This window comes from Pan troglodytes, chromosome 3 (genome assembly GCF_028858775.2).
Source record: "Pan troglodytes isolate AG18354 chromosome 3, NHGRI_mPanTro3-v2.0_pri, whole genome shotgun sequence".
Taxonomy (NCBI): domain Eukaryota; kingdom Metazoa; phylum Chordata; class Mammalia; order Primates; family Hominidae; genus Pan; species Pan troglodytes.
Window position 1 is genome coordinate 166,728,833 of NC_072401.2, and position 19,925 is coordinate 166,748,757.

General features: G+C 44.9%; 1 protein-coding gene across 4 annotated transcripts in view; it reads right to left on the reverse strand.

Annotated features, from left to right (window-relative positions):
- TMEM192 (transmembrane protein 192) overlaps positions 1-19,925 on the reverse strand; it is a 38,248-nt gene that overhangs the window by 14,944 nt on the left and 3,379 nt on the right. For all 4 annotated transcript variants that reach the window (XM_526719.9, XM_009448512.4, XM_009448511.3 and 1 more), the window contains 2 exons: positions 13,348-13,494; positions 11,029-11,293 (listed from right to left, as the gene is read on the reverse strand). In XM_526719.9, coding sequence (XP_526719.3) covers positions 11,029-11,293; positions 13,348-13,494 — 412 coding nt within the window. The remainder of the gene's footprint in view (positions 1-11,028; positions 11,294-13,347; positions 13,495-19,925) is intronic.

The following is a 19,925-nucleotide window of genomic DNA, read 5'->3' on the forward strand; positions in this document are numbered from 1 at the left end:
TGATAGAAGTGTCTTTTAGGCCAGGCGTGGTGGCTCACGCCTGTAATCCCAACACTTTGGGAGGCCAAGGTGGGCAGATCACCTGAGGTTGGGAGTTCGAGACCAGCCTGACCAACATGAAGAAACCCCGTCTCTACTAAAAATACAAAATTAGCTGGGCGTGCTGGTGTATGCCCATAATCCTAGCTACTTGGGAGGCTGAGGCAGGAGAATCACTTGAACCCGGGAGGTTGCGGTGAGCCAAGATCGTGGCACTGCACTCCAGCCTGGGCAACAAGAGTGAAACTCCGTCTCAAAAAAAAAAAAAAAAACCCAAAAAGGCATGGTGGCAGGACATGCCTGTAGTCCCATCCACTTGAGAGTTTGAGGTGGAAGAATTGCTTGAACCCAGGAGGCAGAGTTTGCAGTGAGCCGAGATCACACCACTGCACTCCAGCCTGGTGACAGAGTGAGACTCCATTTCAAAAAAAAAAAAAATCTATTGAACAATGAGTTCTGACAAACTTCTGGGTTGCCAGGAGGGTGGTGCACCCCAACTCCATGTGGACAGAAGCTCCTGTACTTGGGACCCTGCTGGATCTCATGCAATGTACCTCTTCATCTGGCTGTTCATCTATCTCCTTTACAACAAACCATAAAACATAAAAGTGTTTCCCTGAGTTTTGTGAACCATTCTAGCAAATTACAGAACTCAAGAAGAGAGGGGCCAGGTGTGGTGGCTCACACCTGTAATCCCAACACTTTGGGAGGCTGAGGCAGGTGGATCACTTGAGGTCAGGAGTTCAAGAGCAGTATGGCCAATATGGCGAAACCCTGTCTCCACTAAAAATACAAAAACTAGCCGGTGTGGTGGTGCACATCTGTAATCCCAGCTATTTGGGAGGCTGACGCAGGAGAATCACTTGATCCTGGAAGGCAGAGGTTGCAGTGAGCTGAGATCGTGCCACTGCACTCCAGACTCCAGACTGGACGACAGAGAGACTCTGTCTCAAAAAAAAAAAAAAAAAAAAAAAAAAAAAGAGGTCATAGAAACCCTAGTATACAGCTGGTAGGTCAGAAGTATGGGAAGCATAGCGGCCAGGCGCGGTGGCTCAAGCCTGTAATCCCAGCACTTTGGGAGGCCAAGGCGGGCGGATCACAAGGTCAGGAGATTGAGACCATCCTGGCTAACACAGTGAAACCCCGTCTCTACTAAAAATATGAAAAAAATTAGCCAGGCATGGTGGCGGGCACCTGTAGTCTCAGCTACTCAGGAGGCTGAGGCAGGAGAATGGCGTGAACCCGGGAGGCGGAGCTTGCAGTGAGCCGAGATAGCGCCACTGCACTCCAGCCTGGGTGACAGAGTGAGACTCCATTTCAAAAAAAAAAAAAAAAAAAAAATACAGAAGTATGGGAAGCATGGTCTTTCAATTGACATCTGAAATAGGGAGAGTCTTGTGGGATTGAGCCCTTTAATTTGTGGGATCTAAGACTATCTGAGGATAGATGGTGCTATAATTGGATTAAGTTGAAGGACACCCAGGTGGTTTCTGCTGAAGAACTGAATTAAACTGTTGTAGGGAAAACTCCACACATCTAGTTTAGTAAGAAGTGTTCCGTGTAGGAATGTAGAAAAGCAGTTTTTTCAGACAACATGTTAGAGCTCAGCACTGACACCCACAAGGGCATACCCACACACAAAACTATTTATTCTTAGCAGCAAAGGAAGTTAAAGGATAAAAACAAAATACTGCTAAATTTGGGGGAAAATGGAAAAAAAAGTCTACACATCTAAGAGTTAATAATGGCCCATAATACAACTATATAAAAACCTGGACTTTCTTAAAAACTTAGGAATGATTTTTTGCTTTATAGAATTATTGACAATTACTTCCTTTAGGTACCCAATGCAAGTAAAAAGTGATGCCATTTTTAGAAGTTTGCATTTAAGACACAAAAAAGAAAAAAAAAGTTTCCATTAGACCAGTTCTTCAGGACCCACATGGTGGGAATCCTAGGAGCCCATTCTGGTCACCTGGTACAGCAACAGCAGAACTAAAGAATGATTAAGAGTACGCCCATGATCCAGACTACCTGGATGAAAATCCAGGACAAGTTACCTAGTATCTCTGCTCTTCGGTGTCCCCATCTAAAAAACGGGGATAACAGTACCTTTCTCACAATGCTGTTCTTTCTTAATGCTGTTCTTTTATTTTATTTTATTTTATTTTGAGATGGAGTCTTGCTGTGCTGCCCAGGCTGGAGTGCAAAGGTGCAATCTCAGCTCACTGCAACCTCTGCCTCCTGGGTTCAAGTGATTATCCTGCCTCAGCCTCCTGAGCAGCTGGGATTACTGGCGTGTGCCATCACGTCCAGCTAATTTTTGTATTTTCAGTAGAAACGGGGTTTCACCATGTTAGGCAGACTGATCTTGAACTTCTGACCGCAAGTGATCCGCGAGCCTCGGCCTCCCAAAGTGCTGGGATTACAGGCGTAAGCCACCGCACCCGGCCCACAGTGCTGTTCTAGGGAGTGAGTTAATATGTCAAAAATACTTAGAACAGTGCCTGGCCTGTAAATATTCAATAAATATTACCTGTTTGCACCCCCTACCACACACTCAGCATATCTATTATTTACTTATGAGGACCATTTTAACCTCTTTTTGCACTTTTATTCTGACAAATATCAAAGAGACGTTTAGGGGCAGACTCTGTAGCATCTTATCTTAGATTTTTCTAAAGCTTATTTAACATATTTATGTGAGTCTGATCCTGAGAGGGAAAATGCTTTTTTCATTTATCTTCTATTGCTTGATACAAAGGAATGATTGTGAGCCAAAGAGCCTTGCTGAAAGAACCCCCAGCCAAACTAACTACACAAGCCTAGGAGTTTGAGGCTACACTGAGCTATGACAGCACAAATGACATAGCTACACTGAGCTATGACAGCACTCTAGCCTAGGCAACAGAGCGAGACCTTGTCTCTTAAAAAAAAAAAATAAATAAATAAAAAAAGTTTTGACAAAATATCACTGGATTAAAAAAAAAAGTAACAACACAAAGCTACCTTCTAGCAAGCCCACTCACCCAATGACCTGCCACAGTATATTAGCATATTGACAGATTCTTTGTAAATCAATTTTGTGAACAAGATAAATACAGTTTTATGGTTTTTTTCTTCTTCTTTTTTTTTTTTTTTTTTTGAGATGGAGTTTTGCTCTGTCACCAAGGCTGGAGTGCGGTGGCACAATCTCGGCTCACTGCAACCTCTGCCTCCGGGGTTCAAGTGATTCTCCTGCCGCGGCCTCCTGAGTAGCTGGGATTACAGATGCCCGCCATCACGCCTGGCTAATTTTTGTGGTTTTAGTAGAGACGGGGTTTCACCATGTTGGCCAGACTGGTCTCGAACTCCTGACCTCGTGATTCGCCCGCCTCGGCCTCCCAAAGTGCTGGGATTACAGGCGTGAGCCACCGCTCCCGGCCAATACAGTTTTACAACATTTAGGAAAGAAATACACGCTAGGAAAAAAAACTTCAGCAGAGAAATGAAAGAGTTTTCAAAGGATTTTCAAGGTACTGGGCAAATCCTATGTACTAGCAAGTTTGCAGTCTGGTGGGAAAGCCATACTGAAATAAAACATTCCTTATAATGGTATGTGCTGTGGACATTACACAAGTACCCTCCTTGAAGAAGACCACCCCATGCAATATCTTAGTTCAGATGAAAGTCACTTCACCTCTGGGTTACCACACCAGCCTCCTTATCAGTTTTGTGCTAACCAAATACACTCTCCAGTTATACAGTTATACAGTAATAGTCTAATAATGGTGACTTTTTTTTTTTTTTGAAACAGTCTTACTCTGTTGCCCAGGCTGGTGAGATCTCAGCTCACTGCAACTTCTGCCTCCCCAGTTCAAGCAATTCTTGGCCTCCCTAGTAGCTGGAATTACAGGCGCCCGCCACGCCACCATGCCCAGCTAATTTTTGTATTTGTTTTGTTTTGTTTTTTTGAGTCGGAGTTTTGCTCTTATTGCCCAGTTGGGAGTGCAATGACACGATCTTGGCTGACTGTAACCTCCGCCTCCCAGGTTCAAGCGATTCTTCTGTCTCAGCCTCCTGAGTAGCTGGGATTACAGATGCCCGCCACCACACCTCTCTAATTTTTTGTATTTTTAGTAGAGAGGGGGTTTCACCATGTTGGCCAGGCTGGTCTCGAACTCCTGACCTCAGGTGATCTGCCCGCCTTGGCCTCCCAAAGTGCTGGGATTACAGGAGTGAGCCACAGCACCTGGCCTAATTTTCGTATTTTTAATAGAGACAGGTTTTCACCATGTTGGCCAACCTGGTCTGGAACTCCTGGCCTCAAGTGACCCACCTGCCTTAGCCTCCCAAAGTGCTGGGATTACAGGTGTGAGCCACCATGCCCGGCCTAGTTTGGTGTTTTTTAAATGATTTTATAACCATAGACATAGTCTAAGTGTTTTTTGTTTTACATCACTCACCGTTTTAAAGATTCTAGGCTGGCGGCGGCTCCTGAGGTCGAAAGTTCAAGACCAGCCTGACCAACAGGGAGAAACCCCATATCTACTAAAAAAACAAAATTAGACGGGTGTGGCGGTGCATGCCTGTAATCCCAGCTACTCAGGAGGCTGAGGCAGAAGAATCGCTTGAACCCGGGAGGTGGTGGCTGCGGTGAGCTGAGATCGTGCCATTGCACTCCAGCCTGCCAGCCTGGGTGACAGAGCGAGACTCTGTCTCAAAAAAAAAAAAAAAAAGAAAAAGAAAAAAGAACATTCTAGGCCAGGTGCAGTGGCTCACGCCTGTAATCCCAACATTTTGGGAGGTCAAGGCAGGTGGATCAGTCGAGGTCGGGAGTTCAAGACCAGCCTGACCAACACGGTGAAACCCTGTGTCTACTAAAAGTACAAAATTAGCTGGGCATGGTAGCGCACACCTGTAATCCCAGCTACTCGGGAGGCTGAAGCAGTAGTATCACTTGAACCCAGGAGGTGGAGGTTGCAGTGAGCCAAGATCGCACCATTGCTTTCCAGCCTGGGCAACAAGAGTGAAACTCAGTCTCAAAGAAAAAAAAAAAGATTCTAAGGTTAATGCTTGCTATTCATTAAGAATATTTGGAAGAAATAAGTTCCTGTGGGCTGGGCGGTCCTGTAATGACCACAGGCTGAGAGCTACCATGCCTGGGCTCCAGTGTAGGATCTGCTGCCTCCTAGAAACGAAACCCATGATCTCACCCAGACCTGGACTCCTACACTATAAGATGGGGGAAATAATGCTTATCACACAGGGTTCTGGTAGGAAGAAATGGACTAACAATGCCTAAGTAGACATGTAGTAAATGCCATATATCATTATTATTATTAAAACAAGAATTCTGATTTTCAATTCCAGGCACATGCTATGCAGCCCCTCCTCTAAACAAAACTCACAGGGGACTTGCAGTCAGATGCTATGCTATAGGAGAGACCCAGCTGCTCTGGCTCACCCCAGGGCACCAGGCCCAGATATCAGTGAGGACTCCAGCAGGCATTTCTACAAGTCAACTAAGACAGTCTCTGGCCCTCCCAAAGAATGTGGGCCATGAGAACTAGAGGTGAGCAGGAAGGACACAATCACTATGCCCTCGGGTCCTACAATTCCTGCCAGGAATTCCTTCCAGAATTTACCTTCAAGAGCAGTTTCCTGGCCGGGCGCGGTGGCTCACGCCTGTAATCCCAGCACTTTGGGAGGCCGAGGCGGGCGGATCACGAGGTCAGGAGATCGAGACCATCCTGGCTAACACGGTGAAACCCCGTCTCTACTAAAAATACAAAAAATTAGCCGGGCGTGGTAGCGGGCGCCTGTAGTCCCAGCTACTCGGGAGGCTGAGGCAGGAGAATGGCGTGAACCCGGGAGGCGGAGCTTGCAGTGAGCCGAGATCGCGCCACTGCACTCCAGCCTGGGCGACAGAGCGAGACTCCGTCTCAAAAAAAAAAAAAAAAAAAAAAAAAAAAAAAAAAAAGAGCAGTTTCCTTGAACTGCACTTTTGCATGTCCTCAGCCTCTGGCTTTACACTTTTAGGCCCCAGAGAGACTGACTGGACCCACATGATGGGTTGAAAATTACTATTTTCAGTGAAGGACCAAGTTTTCATTTCAATGTGAAAAAAGCCCCAAATATGCAACTTGGCTATGTAACTAATAATAATTGATTTTTTTTAATTTTTTTTAAAAATGGAGTCTCACTCTGTCGCTCAGGCTGGAGTGCAGTGGCGCCATCTTCGCCCACTGCAACCTCCACCTCCCAGGTTCAAGCAATTCTCCTGCCTCAGCCTCCTGAGTAGCTGGGATTATAGGCGCCCACCACCACCCCAGTCATGCCCAGCTAATTTTTTTTTTTTTGTATTTTTAGTACAGAGGGGTTTCACCATGTTGGCCAGGCCTGTCTTGGACTCCTGACATCAGGTGATCTGCCTGCCTCGACCTCCCAAAGTGCTAGTGTTACAGGCGTGAGCCACTGCACCTGGCCCAAATACATTTTGAACTCAAATATTATTAGGCTGGGCACAGTGGCTCATGCCTGTAATGCCAGCACTATGGGAGGCCAAGGGGAGCGGATCACCTGAGGTCAGGAGTTCGAGACCAGCCTGGCCAACATGGTGAAGCCTCGTCTCTACTAAAAATATAAAAATTAGCTGTGTGTGGTGGTGCGTGCCTGTAGTCTAGCCTGGAGAGGCTGAGGCAGGAGAATCAGTTGAACCTGGGAAGCAGAGGTTGCAGTTAGCTGAGTTCATACCACTGCACTCCAGCCTGGACAACAGAGCAAGACTCCCAAAAAAAAATTTTATATATATATATATATATATATTTGGATCTAAGGAAGGAGAACAGATTAATCAGGTAAATATTTTCACTTGGTAGGAAAGCAAAGCCCTTTCTCCCATCTCCACCCAAAGGTAAATAATTTTTTTTCTTCTCTGGAAAATAACAAAATATATCAGGCTGAAGTTAATATTATCAGTACTGTTATCTGTAAGTCCTACATCCTACATCTCCATAGATTTATCTTGTCTTTTTTTTTTTTTGCAAATAAGAAAAAATATTTTTAAAAATAGAAATAAGGTAAGTACCTGCTCCATTCCGTTTGATTTTCTGGGTTTTCACATGAGCCACATAAACGTGATATCACCTGTGATTCTAAAGGTCCAAGTGTTCAGAAATAGATTATGATTACGGCTCACATGTTTAACAAAAATTTGAAAGGCAGATTTTGGAAAGGTAAAGATCAAATAATCTCCTTGTGAGCTTCCAAAATACTATTTCCAGACCATCACTTGAGAAACTGAGTATTATTTTGGTCACAGATCATATAAGATCTTTTGTAGTTTAAAAATAAGTTTTTTCTTTTTTTTTAATCTTTGTGTTACCCTGACATCTTCTGGCCGAAAGAGAGAGCTGCACATCAACAGTTGAACATTCTCAAGCTCATTCTCACAAGAGGCAGGGAGCAATAAATGCTCCCCCTTCAAGAGCAGTCAGGATCACCCAACTCTATAAACTGCTTCACGCTGATATAGCATAGCCCTTCAGCTTCCACTGAGAATTTCACTGAGTAGATGAACTTGCAGCATGCCCTTTAAGAAAATGCACTAACAGGCCGGGCGCGGTGGCTCACGCCTGTAATCCCAGCACTTTGGGAGGCCGAGGCCGGCGGATCACAAGGTCAGGAGATCAAGATCATCCTGGCTAACACGGTGAAACCCCGTCTCTACTAAAAATACAAAAAATTAGCCGGGCGTGGTGGCGGGCGCCTGCAGTCCCAGCTACTCGGGAGGCTGAGGCAGGAGAATGGCCTGAACCCGGGAGGCGGAGCTTGCAGTGAGCCGAGATAGCGCCACTGCACTCCAGCCTGGGTGACAGAGCGAGACTCCATCTCAAAAAAAAAAAAAAAAAAAAAAGAGAAAATGCACTAACAGAACAGAAGAAAAATAAAAGTTAAATTCTGTAGAGCCTTTTTTTTTTGATCCAATATTTTTTTCTTTTTTTATAGAGGGGGGTGTCACTCTTTCACCTAGGCTGGAGTGTGGTGCATAATCATAGCTCACTGCAGCCTCAAACTCCTGGGCTCAAGTGGATCCTCCCACCTCAGCCTCCCAAGTAGCTAGGACTACAGGCACAGGCTACCGCACATGACTAATTTATTTATTTTATTTTATTTTACTTATTTATTTATTTATTTTGAGATAGAGATTTATTTATTTAGAGATGGGGTCTCACTCTGTCACCCAGGTTGGAGTGGCACGATCTCAGCTTACTGCAATCTTGATCTCCCAGGTTCAAGCGATTCTCAGTCTCCTGAGTAGCTGGAATTACAGCCACCTACCATCACACCCAGCTAATTTTTGTATTTTTAGTAGAGATGGGGTTTCATCATGTTGACCAGGCTGGTCTCAAACTCCTGACCTCAAGTGATCCTCCCGCCTCAGCCTCCCAAAGTGCTGAGGTGTTAGCATTACAGGCATGAGCCACCGTGCCCGGCCTTAATTTTTTTTTTAGACAGAGTTTCGCTCTTGTCACCCAGGCTGCAATGCAATGGTATGATTGCAGCTCACTGCAACCTCTGCCTCCCGGATTCAAGCAATTCTCCTGCCTCAGCCTCCTGAGTACCTGGGATTACAGTTGCCTGCCACCACGCTCAGCTAATTTTTGTATTTTTAGTAGAGACAGGGTTTCACCATGTTGGCCAAGCTGGTCTCGAACTCCTGACCTCAGGGAATCCACCCGCCTCGGCCTCCCAAAGTGCTGGGATTATAGGCGTGAGCCACCACGCCCAAGAATTTTTTTTTTTTTTTTAAACTTAACTTGGTGCTCATTTGTTATAGCACTAAATTTCTCATTTTTGGTAGAGATGGGGGAACTCACTATGTTGCCCAGGCTGGTCGCGAACTCCTGGCCTCAAGCAATCCTCCTACCTTGGCCTCCCAAAGCTCTGTGATTATAGGCATGAGCCACCATGCCCAGCCTGGATTCAAAAAAATATTTTTTTTCTTTTTCCCTCTTTTTCTTTTTCTCGCCGCCTCCTCCAAGTAGGAAGACTACATATGGATTCAAGTTTTTTTTTCTTTTGAGACAGTGTTCCGCTCTTATTGCCCAGGCTGGAGTGCAGCGGCATGACTTCGGCTCACTGTAACCTCTGCCTCCCAGGTTCAAGCGATTCTCCTGCCTCAGCCTCCCAAGTAGCTGGGACTACAGGCGCGTGCCACCACACCCGGCTAATTTTCGTTTGTATTTTTAGTAGAGACGAGGTTTCACCATGTTGGCCAGGCTGGTCTCGAACTCCTGACGTCAGGTGATCCTTCCACTTCGGCCTCCCAAAGTGCTGGGATTACAGGCATGAGCCACCGAGCCTGGCCTGGATTCAAAAATTTTTAAGATTTATTCTGGACTCAAATTGAAAAACAGGATCTTTTTAAAAGGTAGAAACTAAGTTATTTACTACAACTTTTTCTTTTTCTTTTTCTTTTTTTTTTTTTTTTGAGATGGGGTCTCACTCTGTCACCCAGGCTGGAGTCTGGAGTGCAGTGGCATGATCTCGGCTCAAGCAATTCTCCCACCTCAGCTTCCAGAGTAGCTGGGACCACAGGGGCACACCACCACACTTGGCTAATTTTTGTGTTTTTAGTAGAGAGGGGGTTTCTCCATGTTGCCCAGGGTGGTCTCAAACTCCTGACCTCAAGGGATCTGCCCACCTCAGCCTCCCAAAGTGCTGGGATTATAGGCATGAGCTACTGTGCCCGGCCATTTACTATAACTGAATGCCAAATTTACCTAAAGAAGTTCAATTTAATTCCATTAAATCTTTAAAATGTCTGCAATGATAAAAAAAAAAAAAAAAGCAAGTACTCATGCATTCTAAGTCTCATGTGGACCTTCTGATCTTGCCTTCATAAATTAGGACCTGTGTGTTTTCCAAGTTTTCTGTTTGATATAATGCATCTCACTGCATAACAGTCCTCTATCCTAGGAACTAACCATTACTGTCTCCTACTGCAAGAAAAGCACTGAGCTTCATTTTTAAAAAGTTCCCACCAGGACTGGCTCACACCTGTAATCCTAGAGCTTTGGGAGCCTGAGGCAGGAGGATTGTTTGAGGCCAGGAGTTCCAGTGACCAACCTGGGCAACACAGTGAGAACCTGCTTCTACATAAAATGTTTAAAAAAATTAGCCGGGTGTGGTGGCATGCACCTGTAGTCTCAGCTACTCAGGAGGCTGAGGTGGAGGATTGCTTAAGCCCAGGAATTCCAGGCTACAGTGAGCCATGAAGGCCCCACTGCCTTTCAGTCTTGGGTGACAGAGCAAGGCCCTGCCTCAGAGAAAATAAAATAAAAATTAAAAATTCCCTCTCCCTATCCTCAGAAATATCAAATAGCAACAGCATTTCTATCTTTATGAGATGAGTAAACCACCTGGTAACAAAAGAGGGTATAATTCCACACTTCACACATGCTATGAGGACACCATGTTCATAACAAATAACAGATTTCAAATGAAAATTAAGGCTATATATTTCATAATAAAAGTTCTTTTTTTTTTTTTTTTTGAGATGGAGTCTCGCTGTGTTGCCAGGCTGGAGTGCAGTGGCACAGTCTCGGCTCACTGCAACCTCTGACTCCCTGGTTCAAGCAATTCTCCTGCCTCAGCCTCCTGAGTAGCTGGGATTACAGACATGCACCACCACGCCCAGCTAATTTTTGTATTTTTAGTAGAGACGGGGTTTCACCATGTTGGCCAGGATGGTCTCGATCTCCTGACCTCGTGATCTGCCCACCTCAGCATTCCAAAGTGCTGGGATTACAGGCGTGAGCCACCGCGCCTGGCCAAGAAAAGCTTTAAGACATTAAGGTGATCCAAATTTTAGTGGTCAGAACACACATCAACCTTACAAAAATGAGAGAATATATTTGATTCTAAAATCAAACTTCATATATTCTTTCTGCTGTCATTTTTGTCCCTCAAGCACCCAAGTAGCTGAGAGAAAATTGGACATACCAGAGGACTGTATCATCAACGCAAGTCTCTTGAGATGCCTTGTCGATCGGTAGATCAAGTTATAGCCTCGGTTTCTGATTTTGCTGTGGTGATACTGGATGTAGCATTCAAGGAGTAAATGGAGAATCCACAAAATAACTTTCCCAAGGATTATAACCGTCTGAACTTTCAATGGGTTTGTGTAATTTCCTGGGCACTTGTCCTCATTTGGATTAGGATAAGAACAAAGCACACCTGTTAAAAATGCTAAAACAACAAACACAAGCTGGGGGAAAGGAGAGCAGAAAGATTAATATTCAATATTTGTAATTAGGAAGCAATAACTACCATCCCAGCATATATTCTTTTTTTTTTTTTTTTTTCTGAGACGGAGTCTCACTCTGTCGCCCAGGCTGGAGTGCAGTGGCGCAATCTCGGCTCACTGCAAGCTCCACCTCCCGGGTTCACGCCATTCTCCTGCCTCAGCCTCCCGAGTAGCTGGGACTACAGGCGCCCGCCACCACGCCCGGCTAAGTTTTTGCATTTTTAGTAGAGACGGGGTTTCACCATGTTAGCCAGGATGATATCGATCTCCTGACCTCATGATCCACCCGCCTCAGCCTCCCAAAGTGCTGGAATTACAGGTGTGAGCCACCGCACCCGGCTTCCCAGCATACATTCTTATACCTACAGCTTCCCCTATCCTATTTTTATAAATGAGTTTTTAAATGTATTTTCGTTTTGTTTTGTTTAAATGTATTTTTGTTTTCTGTGTGAGATACGGTCTTGCCCTGTTGCCCAGGCTGGAGTGCAGTGGTGCCATCTCTGCTCACTGCAGCCTCAACCTCCTGGGCTCAAGCGATCCTCCTACCTCAGTCTCTGGAGTAGCTGGAACTACAGGCCTGTGCCACCATGCCTGGCCAATTTTAAAAAGTTTTTATAGAGACAGGTTCTTGCTATGGTACCCAGGCTGGTACAGAGTATATTACACAAAAAGTAAAAGGAAAGAAGAAAAAGAGGTCACCATCTGGAAACCACAAGGCCACCCCTGCACATGGTGGTACCAAGAAGAAAGCGCTTCAGCTGGGATCTGGGGATCAGGAAGCCATGGTGGAGCCATACCACAGCTACTAGTTCCCTCAAGGAAAGGGGATACCACCTCTCTCCCCAGTGATTCAGTTCTGAACTCAAGTCTCCCACAGTGCACTTCACTGGAGAGGAATCCCAGCTGCAGGGGAAGCCAGGAAATGTGCTGGGGGATACGGTCCCTGCAGACAGGCAAACCTATCAGTAGGAGGCTGAGCAGAGGCTGAGCAAGTCAATCAACTCCATTCACAGTCCTCATAAATACTCAAGGAGTGGTGAGAATGAGCCCTCTTGATTTTTCACATTGCAGCAGAGAACAACTATAACCCCTAGTGCTTCTGACTGCAATCGTCGAAAGGGAGGAACTGATTAAACAGACTGGCAGTGGAGTCACCACCAGTGAGGCCTGCGATAAGACCTTTTTGCACATGTGTTTTTATAAACTCCAGATAGTTGTAATTTTGTCATCATACAAAAATTGTACATATTATTCCACTGCAACTTGATTTGTCTGCTAAACATTATTCCCTAGGTATAAGTAAATTGATAAATTCCTGTGTCAACATATGTAGACTTTTCTGCATCTTTTCTGTAACTGAAAAAGTAATACAAGCACATGGTTAAAAAATCAAGTAGTATTCAAAAGTAAACAGTAAATTATATTAGTGTCTCTTCCCCCAAGACCCTCAGTCCTCATTTCAGAGGCAACTAGGTCTGTGAATGCTTCTAGAAATATTCTATTATATACAGGAAAACAGGTCCACAACAGCCCTCTCAACTCCCTTTTAAAAACTGCAGATAGGAACATTCTGTACACAAGGTTGAAAACTTGATTTTTTTTCACTCGACAATGTAATCATGAAGGCTATTCTATGTTAATAAACTGTATACCTATCTACCCCATTCTTAACAGTTGCATAGCATTTCCTTATATGAATGGGACACACAGTGTCTTCTGGATGCCAAGTAGCCAGGTAGTTTGTAGTCTCTTGATATGACAGACAACATGGCTATTATCAACAATATCTTTACATGTGTGCAAATATATCCACAATGAATTATTTGAAGATATAAGTAAAAGTGTACGTACTTTTTTTTTTTTTTTTTGCCCATGACACAGCCCTCAGGATGTCCTAAGAACATGTGCCCTACATTTTAAATGTTGATAGATACAGCACAACTGCCCTCTGAAACACTTATGTAATTTTTACAAACATCACCTCTGGATAGGTCCCCTTCTTGCAGCCAACTTACATGAATAAACCACAGAAGATTCATTATGATGACTGTAGGAAGAGGATGGAATCGGGGTCTAAAGTGAGCTTGTAATGAGTGGTGTGGGAGAAGCTGGGCATCCAGAAGTGGGTCGTCTTCAATACTCTGGGTGATATCCAAGGAACCCTGGGGTGCAGAAAAACAAGCAAGCTATAATCACCACTTTCTAGATTATGTTTCTAAGACAAATCTACTAAACTATAGAGCTTTTTAACCACATACAAATTAAAGGCAAGAGAACACATTGCCTACCTGAATCCAATTTTTAAAAAATTAATTAATTTAATTTAATTAATTAAAAAATTAATTTTTAAAAAACTGTAGCGACATGGTCTCACTATGTTGCCCAGGCTGGTCTTGTTTGTTTGTGTTTTGTTTTTTGTTTTTGAGACAGAGTCTCGCTCTGTTGCCCAGGCTGGAGTGCAGCGGCGCAATCTTGGCTCACTGCAACCTCTGCCTCCCAGGTTCGAGCAATTCTCCTGCCTCAGCCTCCTGAGTAGCTGGGACTACAGGTGTGCACCACCACACCCAGCTAATTTTTTTTTTTTTTTTTTGAGATAGAGTTTCACTCTTGTTGCCCAGGCTGGAGTGCAGTGGCACAACCTTGGCTCGCCGAAACCTCCACCTCCCGGGTTCCTGCAATTCTCCTGCCTCAGCCTCCTGGGTAGCTGGGATTACAGGCATGCGCCACCACACCCGGCTAATTTTTTATTTTTAATTTTTAGTAAAGATGGTGTTTCTCTATGTTGGTCAGGCTGGTCGCGAACTCCTGACCTCAGGTGATCTGCCTGCCTCGGCCTCCCAAAGTGCTGGGATTACAGGCATGAGCCACCGTGCCCGGCACACATCCAGCTAATTTTTGTATTTTCAGTAGAGGCAGGGTTTCACTGTGTTGGCCATGCTGGTCTCAAACTCCTGACCTCAGGTGATCTACCCACCTCGGCCTCCCAAAGTGGTGGGATTACAGGCATCAGCCACAGTGCCCGGCCCCAGGCTAGTCTTGAACTCTTGGCCGCAAGCTGTAATTCCAACTACTCGGGAGGCTGAGGCAGGAGAATCACTTGGACCCAGGAGATGGAGGTTGCAGTGAGCCAAGATCGCGCCACTGCACTCCAGCCTGGGCGACAGAGAGACTTCGTCTCAAAAATATGGATATATACTGCATTGTATATACTTTAATTTGCTAAGAGTGTAGCTCTTAAGTGTTCTCATCACATGTTAAAAAAAAAGAAAAAAAAGAATATGGTTCATGGGAAGCACATAACAAGTCAGCAAATGAAAAGCATAGAAGACAATGCCAAAAAATTTAGGTCAGCTAATTGCACTACAATGAGTCAGAAATGAAGGATTCATGAATAGGTTTTGGCTACACAGAATGAGAGCTCTTTATTTTGGAAGTAGGTAGTAGGACAAATGATGTAAGAGATGGCTGTTGATTGCTAAGATTACAAAGATAAGGACAGTAATCTAGGGTGTAACCTAGCTCTGGAGTGGGCTCCTCAATTTCCAGTAGCAGGTATTCAACACTGCTCTGCAACTGTTTTTGTTGTTGTTGTTTTGTTTGTTTGTTTGTTTGTTTTTGAGATGGAATCTTGCTCTGTCGCCCAGGCTGGAGTGCAGTGGCTCAATCTCGGCTCATTGCAACTTCTGCCTCCTGGGTTCAAGCGATTCTCCTGTCTCAGCCTCCTGAGTAGCTAGGATTAAAGGCACGCACCACCATGCCCGGCTAATTTTTGTATTTTTAGTAGAGATGGGGTTTCGCCATGTTAGCCAAACTGGTCTCAAACTCCCGACCTCAGGTGATCCGCCTGCCTCAGCCTCCCAAAGTACTGGGATTACAGGCATGAGCCACCGCGCCTGGCCAAGTCTTTTATTCAATGCCTAGATTGCTTCCTGTGTAGTTTACCATAACTCATGGTACAATTCAGATTACTCCTGTTCTCTTCAAGACCCCTCTGCCTCTAGCTCATTCTCAGTCAGCAGATGTTGGAGCCTCGAGATCTGCTCTTCCCTTAGCTAATGTCTGTGCATTCTTTCATGCTCAGAAGGGGCAATTCCCACCACAGGGCCTTTCTGGATACCCCTAATCTGGATTGTGCCACCCTCCATGTTTTTCAAAGCATTCTGTGCTTGCCTCTTCTGTCAAACTATCCTGTGATGGTCTCTTACTTATCTCTTCCCCACTAGACGTCATTGGACCCATTACCTTTACACCTCTTGTCTTTGTAATCCCAGCACTCAACACTATCTCATGGTTGTCACTCAGCAAACATTTGCTAGATGAATGAATGAGTGCCCCAAACCTGTTTCTGCAGTATTTTCTAATTCAATTATGGGCATCATCAAAGACCTGGGCTAATTAGAAGAGATTATCAGGACATACGGGGGATCAACTGTGACCAAAGGCAGTAAGAGCTGTGGTTAAGGTCAGGCTCGTAAGGGCAAACTGCCTGGATTCAAGCACAAGTTCTACTGCTTTCTAGCTGAGAGCAAGTTACTTCTACTCTCATGCCTCAGTTTCCACAACTAAAAAGGAGACTAATAATAGCACCTGCTTCGTAGCTCTGTCAGGAATACTAAATGAGTCACTACACATGCAAGTCCTCATGACACTGCCTGATGCACAGAGAGCACTCAATAAGTATTAGCCACTATTATTTCTTTATTAACTCTTTTCTCTTTTTAATATTTTTTAAATTTTAAAATAAAAATCAACAGGGTCTCACTATGTTGGCCAGGTTGGTCTTGAACTCTTAGCCCCAAGCAATCCTCCCAAGTGGACTCCCAATGTGCTAGGATTACAGGTGTGAGCCACCACACTTGGCCTTTTTATTAACTCTTACTTTTGACTTGCACCCTGCTATGGTCTAAATGTTGGTGTCCCCCAATAGTTCCCTGCTTTCCTTTGGGAAGTAATTAAGCAATGAGGGTTCCCCTCCTCATAAATGAGATCAGTGCCCTTATAAAAGAGGCTTGAATGAGCTCCCTTCCACCTTCCACCACGTGAGGATGCAGCAAGAAGGCGCCATCTTTGAAGCAGAGAGCAACCCCTCCCCAGGGCTCTTGGCACCTTGATCTTGGGCTTCCTGAATCTGTGGCTGCCTTAATCTTGGATTTCCTGTCCTCTAGAACTGTGGTCAATACATTTCTATTTGTAAATTACCCTATTTGCATTTTATTATAGCAACCCAAACAAAGACACTACCCCTATAATCATTACCATTCTATCCACTCAGTGCTGGGGCATGATAAAAAGAGAAAAAATCATTACTATTCTAACTCCTAAACCTGTTATTTCCTCTCTATTCTCACTATCTTAGTCCAGGCCCTCCCATTTCTCATGGCCTTTTATTAGAAGCTTCCAGTCTTCTGGTCTTGGCAATCTCTTTCACTGCTCCAAGACAAACATTCGTGTTTCTCTCCTCAAAAACTTTGGGTAGCTCCCTATGACGGTCAATATTAAGTGTCAAATGGATGGCAAAGTATTGTCTGTAAGGAGCCAAACATTTGAGTCAGTGGACTGGGAGAGGAAGACCCACCCTCAATATGGGCAAGCACCATCCAATCAGCTGCCAATGCAGCTAGAACAAAGCACAGAATAGGCATATAAGCAGCTTGCTGAGTTTCCTGGCTCTCTCTTTCCTGCGTCAGATGCTTGCCTCCTTAATTCCTGCCTTTGGACATCAGACTCCAGATTCTTCGGCCTTTGGACTCTGAAATCTGCACCAGCAGCTTGCCTGGGGCTCTCAGGCCTTCGGCTGCCGACTGAAGGCTGCGCTGTTGGCTTCCCTGGTTTTGAGGCTTTTGAACTTGGACTGAGCCACTACCGCCTTCCCTTTCCCCAGCTTGCAGGTGGCCTATCGTGGGACTTCACTGTGTAATCTTGTGAGCTAATTCTCCCTAATAAACCCCCTTTTTATATATACATATATCCTATTGGTTCTGTCCCTCTGGATAATCCTAATATGATCCCCAAATCCTCAGGACAAAGTCCAAATTCTTAGTCTATCGCTTTACAATCTGTCCCCAAGTAACTTCTCAGGATTTTTTTTCTCTCTTTTTTTTTTTCTTTTTTTGAGACAGAGTCTTGCTCTGTTCCCCAGGCTGGAGTGCAATGGCATGATCTCAGCTCACTGCAACCTCTGCCTCCTGGGTTCAAACAATTCTCCTGCCTCAGCCTCCCAAGTAGCTGGAACTACAAGTGCCCGACACCTTGTCCAGCTAGTTTTTGTATTTTTAATAGAGGCGGGGTTTCACCATGTTGGCCATGCTGGTGTCAAACTCCTGACCTCAAGTGGTCCACCCTCAGCCTCCCAAAGTGCTGGGATTACAGATGTGAGCCACTGTACCCAACCTTTTTTTTTTTTTTTCTTAAAAAAAAAACCAAAAACAAAACAGGGTCTCACTCTGTCACCCAGGCTGGAGAACAGTGGCACGATCTCGGCTCACTGCAGCCTCCGTGCCCCCCTCCCCAGGCTGAAGAAATCCTCCTACCTCAGTCTCACGAGTAGCTGGGACCAGAGGCACACTCCACTATGCTCGGCTAATTTTTGTATTTTTAGTAAAGATGAGATTTCACCATGTTGCCCAGGCTGGTCTTGAACTCCAAAACTCAAGCAATCCACCCACCTTGGCCTCCCAAAGTGCTGGGATTACAGGCATGAGCCACCGCGCTTGGCCAAGGATTTGCCTCTCACCATTTCCCTCCCTCCTGGTGCCGTCTACTTATGATACCCATCTTTCATGAAACACTTTCCATCTCTACTTATTCTTCCCCACCTGTCAAATGCTTGTCCCAGCAAAACTGCCTTCTCTGTGATGCCTTTTTAGCATTCCCAGCCCCAGCATCATTCCTACTGCACTCTTAATCTGACATTGTAGTTTTCATCTGTACAAGTTTGAGCTGGGTCTACTTTGTATCTTCCATGTCTCTATTTAACTTCTAAATATATAGAAGACATTTATAATAATGTTTAATGTTCACATGCTATTTCTAGCATATGTCATGTCTGAATCAGTTTCAGTGGACTCAGTACAGCTCACATTTTCCTGCCTCTTAGCATGCCTTGTCATTTTTCAATGGATGCCAGATATTGCAAATTTTACCTCTGTGGGTGCTGGGTATTTTCTGTATTCCTTTTTTTTTTTTTTTTTTTTTTTTCTGAGATGTAGTCTTGCTCTGTCACCCAGGTTGGAGTGCAGTGGCATGATCTCGGCTCACTGCAAGCTCTGCCTCCTGCGTTCACACCATTCTCCTGCCTCAGCCTCCCAAGTAGCTGGGATACAGGCACCCAGCACCACGCCCGGCTAATTTTTTGTACTTTTAGTAGAGACAGGGTTCCACCATGTTAGCCAGGATGGTCTCGATCTCCTGACCTCATGATCTGCTCGCCTCAGCCTCCCAAAGTGCCGGGATTACAGGCGTGAGCCACCGCGCCCGGCCATTTTCTGTAATCCTATATTCGTGAACTTTGTTCTGGAGTGCAGTCAAGTTACTTGGAAACAGTCTTGCTGTTAAGAAATTAGGTGGGCTTCATCTAAGGCTAATTATACTCCACTACTGAGGCAAGACCTTTCTGAGTACTCTACCTACATGCTCTGTGAATTATGAGGGTTCCGTCTGGCTTGTGGGTGAAATAGGCAGTATTCTTGGCCCTGTATGGAGAAACTGTTCCTTCCAATCCTTTTAGGTGGTTCTTTATGAGGCCTCCAAGGGCTTCCTCATGCCCTGATTAGCACTCTACTGGATGCCTGGTAGGGGCAGGGCCGGGGGGCTCCCCCTGCATATCTTCAGAGTTCTCCCTCTTTGTAGCTCTCTCCTCTCTGGGTGCTCTGTCTTGTGAACTCCAGTTACCTCGATCTCCTAGACCCTCAACTCCATCTCCTCAACTCAGAAGTCTGCTGGGCTCTGCCTGGCTTCCCCCTTCCCTGTCACAGCCTGCACACTCTTTCAAGGCAGTAAGCCGGGGCAGTGATAGGGTTCACAGCATTTGTTTCCCATCTCTGAGATTGCTACCCTTCATTGTCTGATGTCCGGTATCTCACAAAGTGTTGTATCATACGTTATATCTAGTTTTTTGGTTGTTTCAGGCAGAATGGTATATCTATTCCCAGTTACTCCATGTTGGCTGGGAATGGAAGTCCCTACTGAACTCTCTTACATCTGTATCATAACCTACCATACTAAGCACAGGGCATTGAAATTGTCAGAATAAAATATGCTTTACAAGGGCAGAGACTCTTTTATATTATGTCCTTTGTGCTTTTAACACTTGATACACAGCAGATGCTAAGGTGTTCAATATGCGTGTTGAGAGAAAGAAAGACTGCTCAACTTCTTGTATGCTTCAGACCTGGGAAATTTTTATTTATTTATTTATTTATTTACTTTTGAGACAGAATTTCGCTCTTGTTGCCCAGGTTGGAATGCAATGGTGTGATCTTGGCTCACTGCAACCTCTGCCTCCCAGGTTCAAGCAATTCTCCTGCCTCAGCCTCCTGACCACAGGCTGGGATTACAGGCATGTGCCACCATGCCCGGGTAATTTTTATATTTT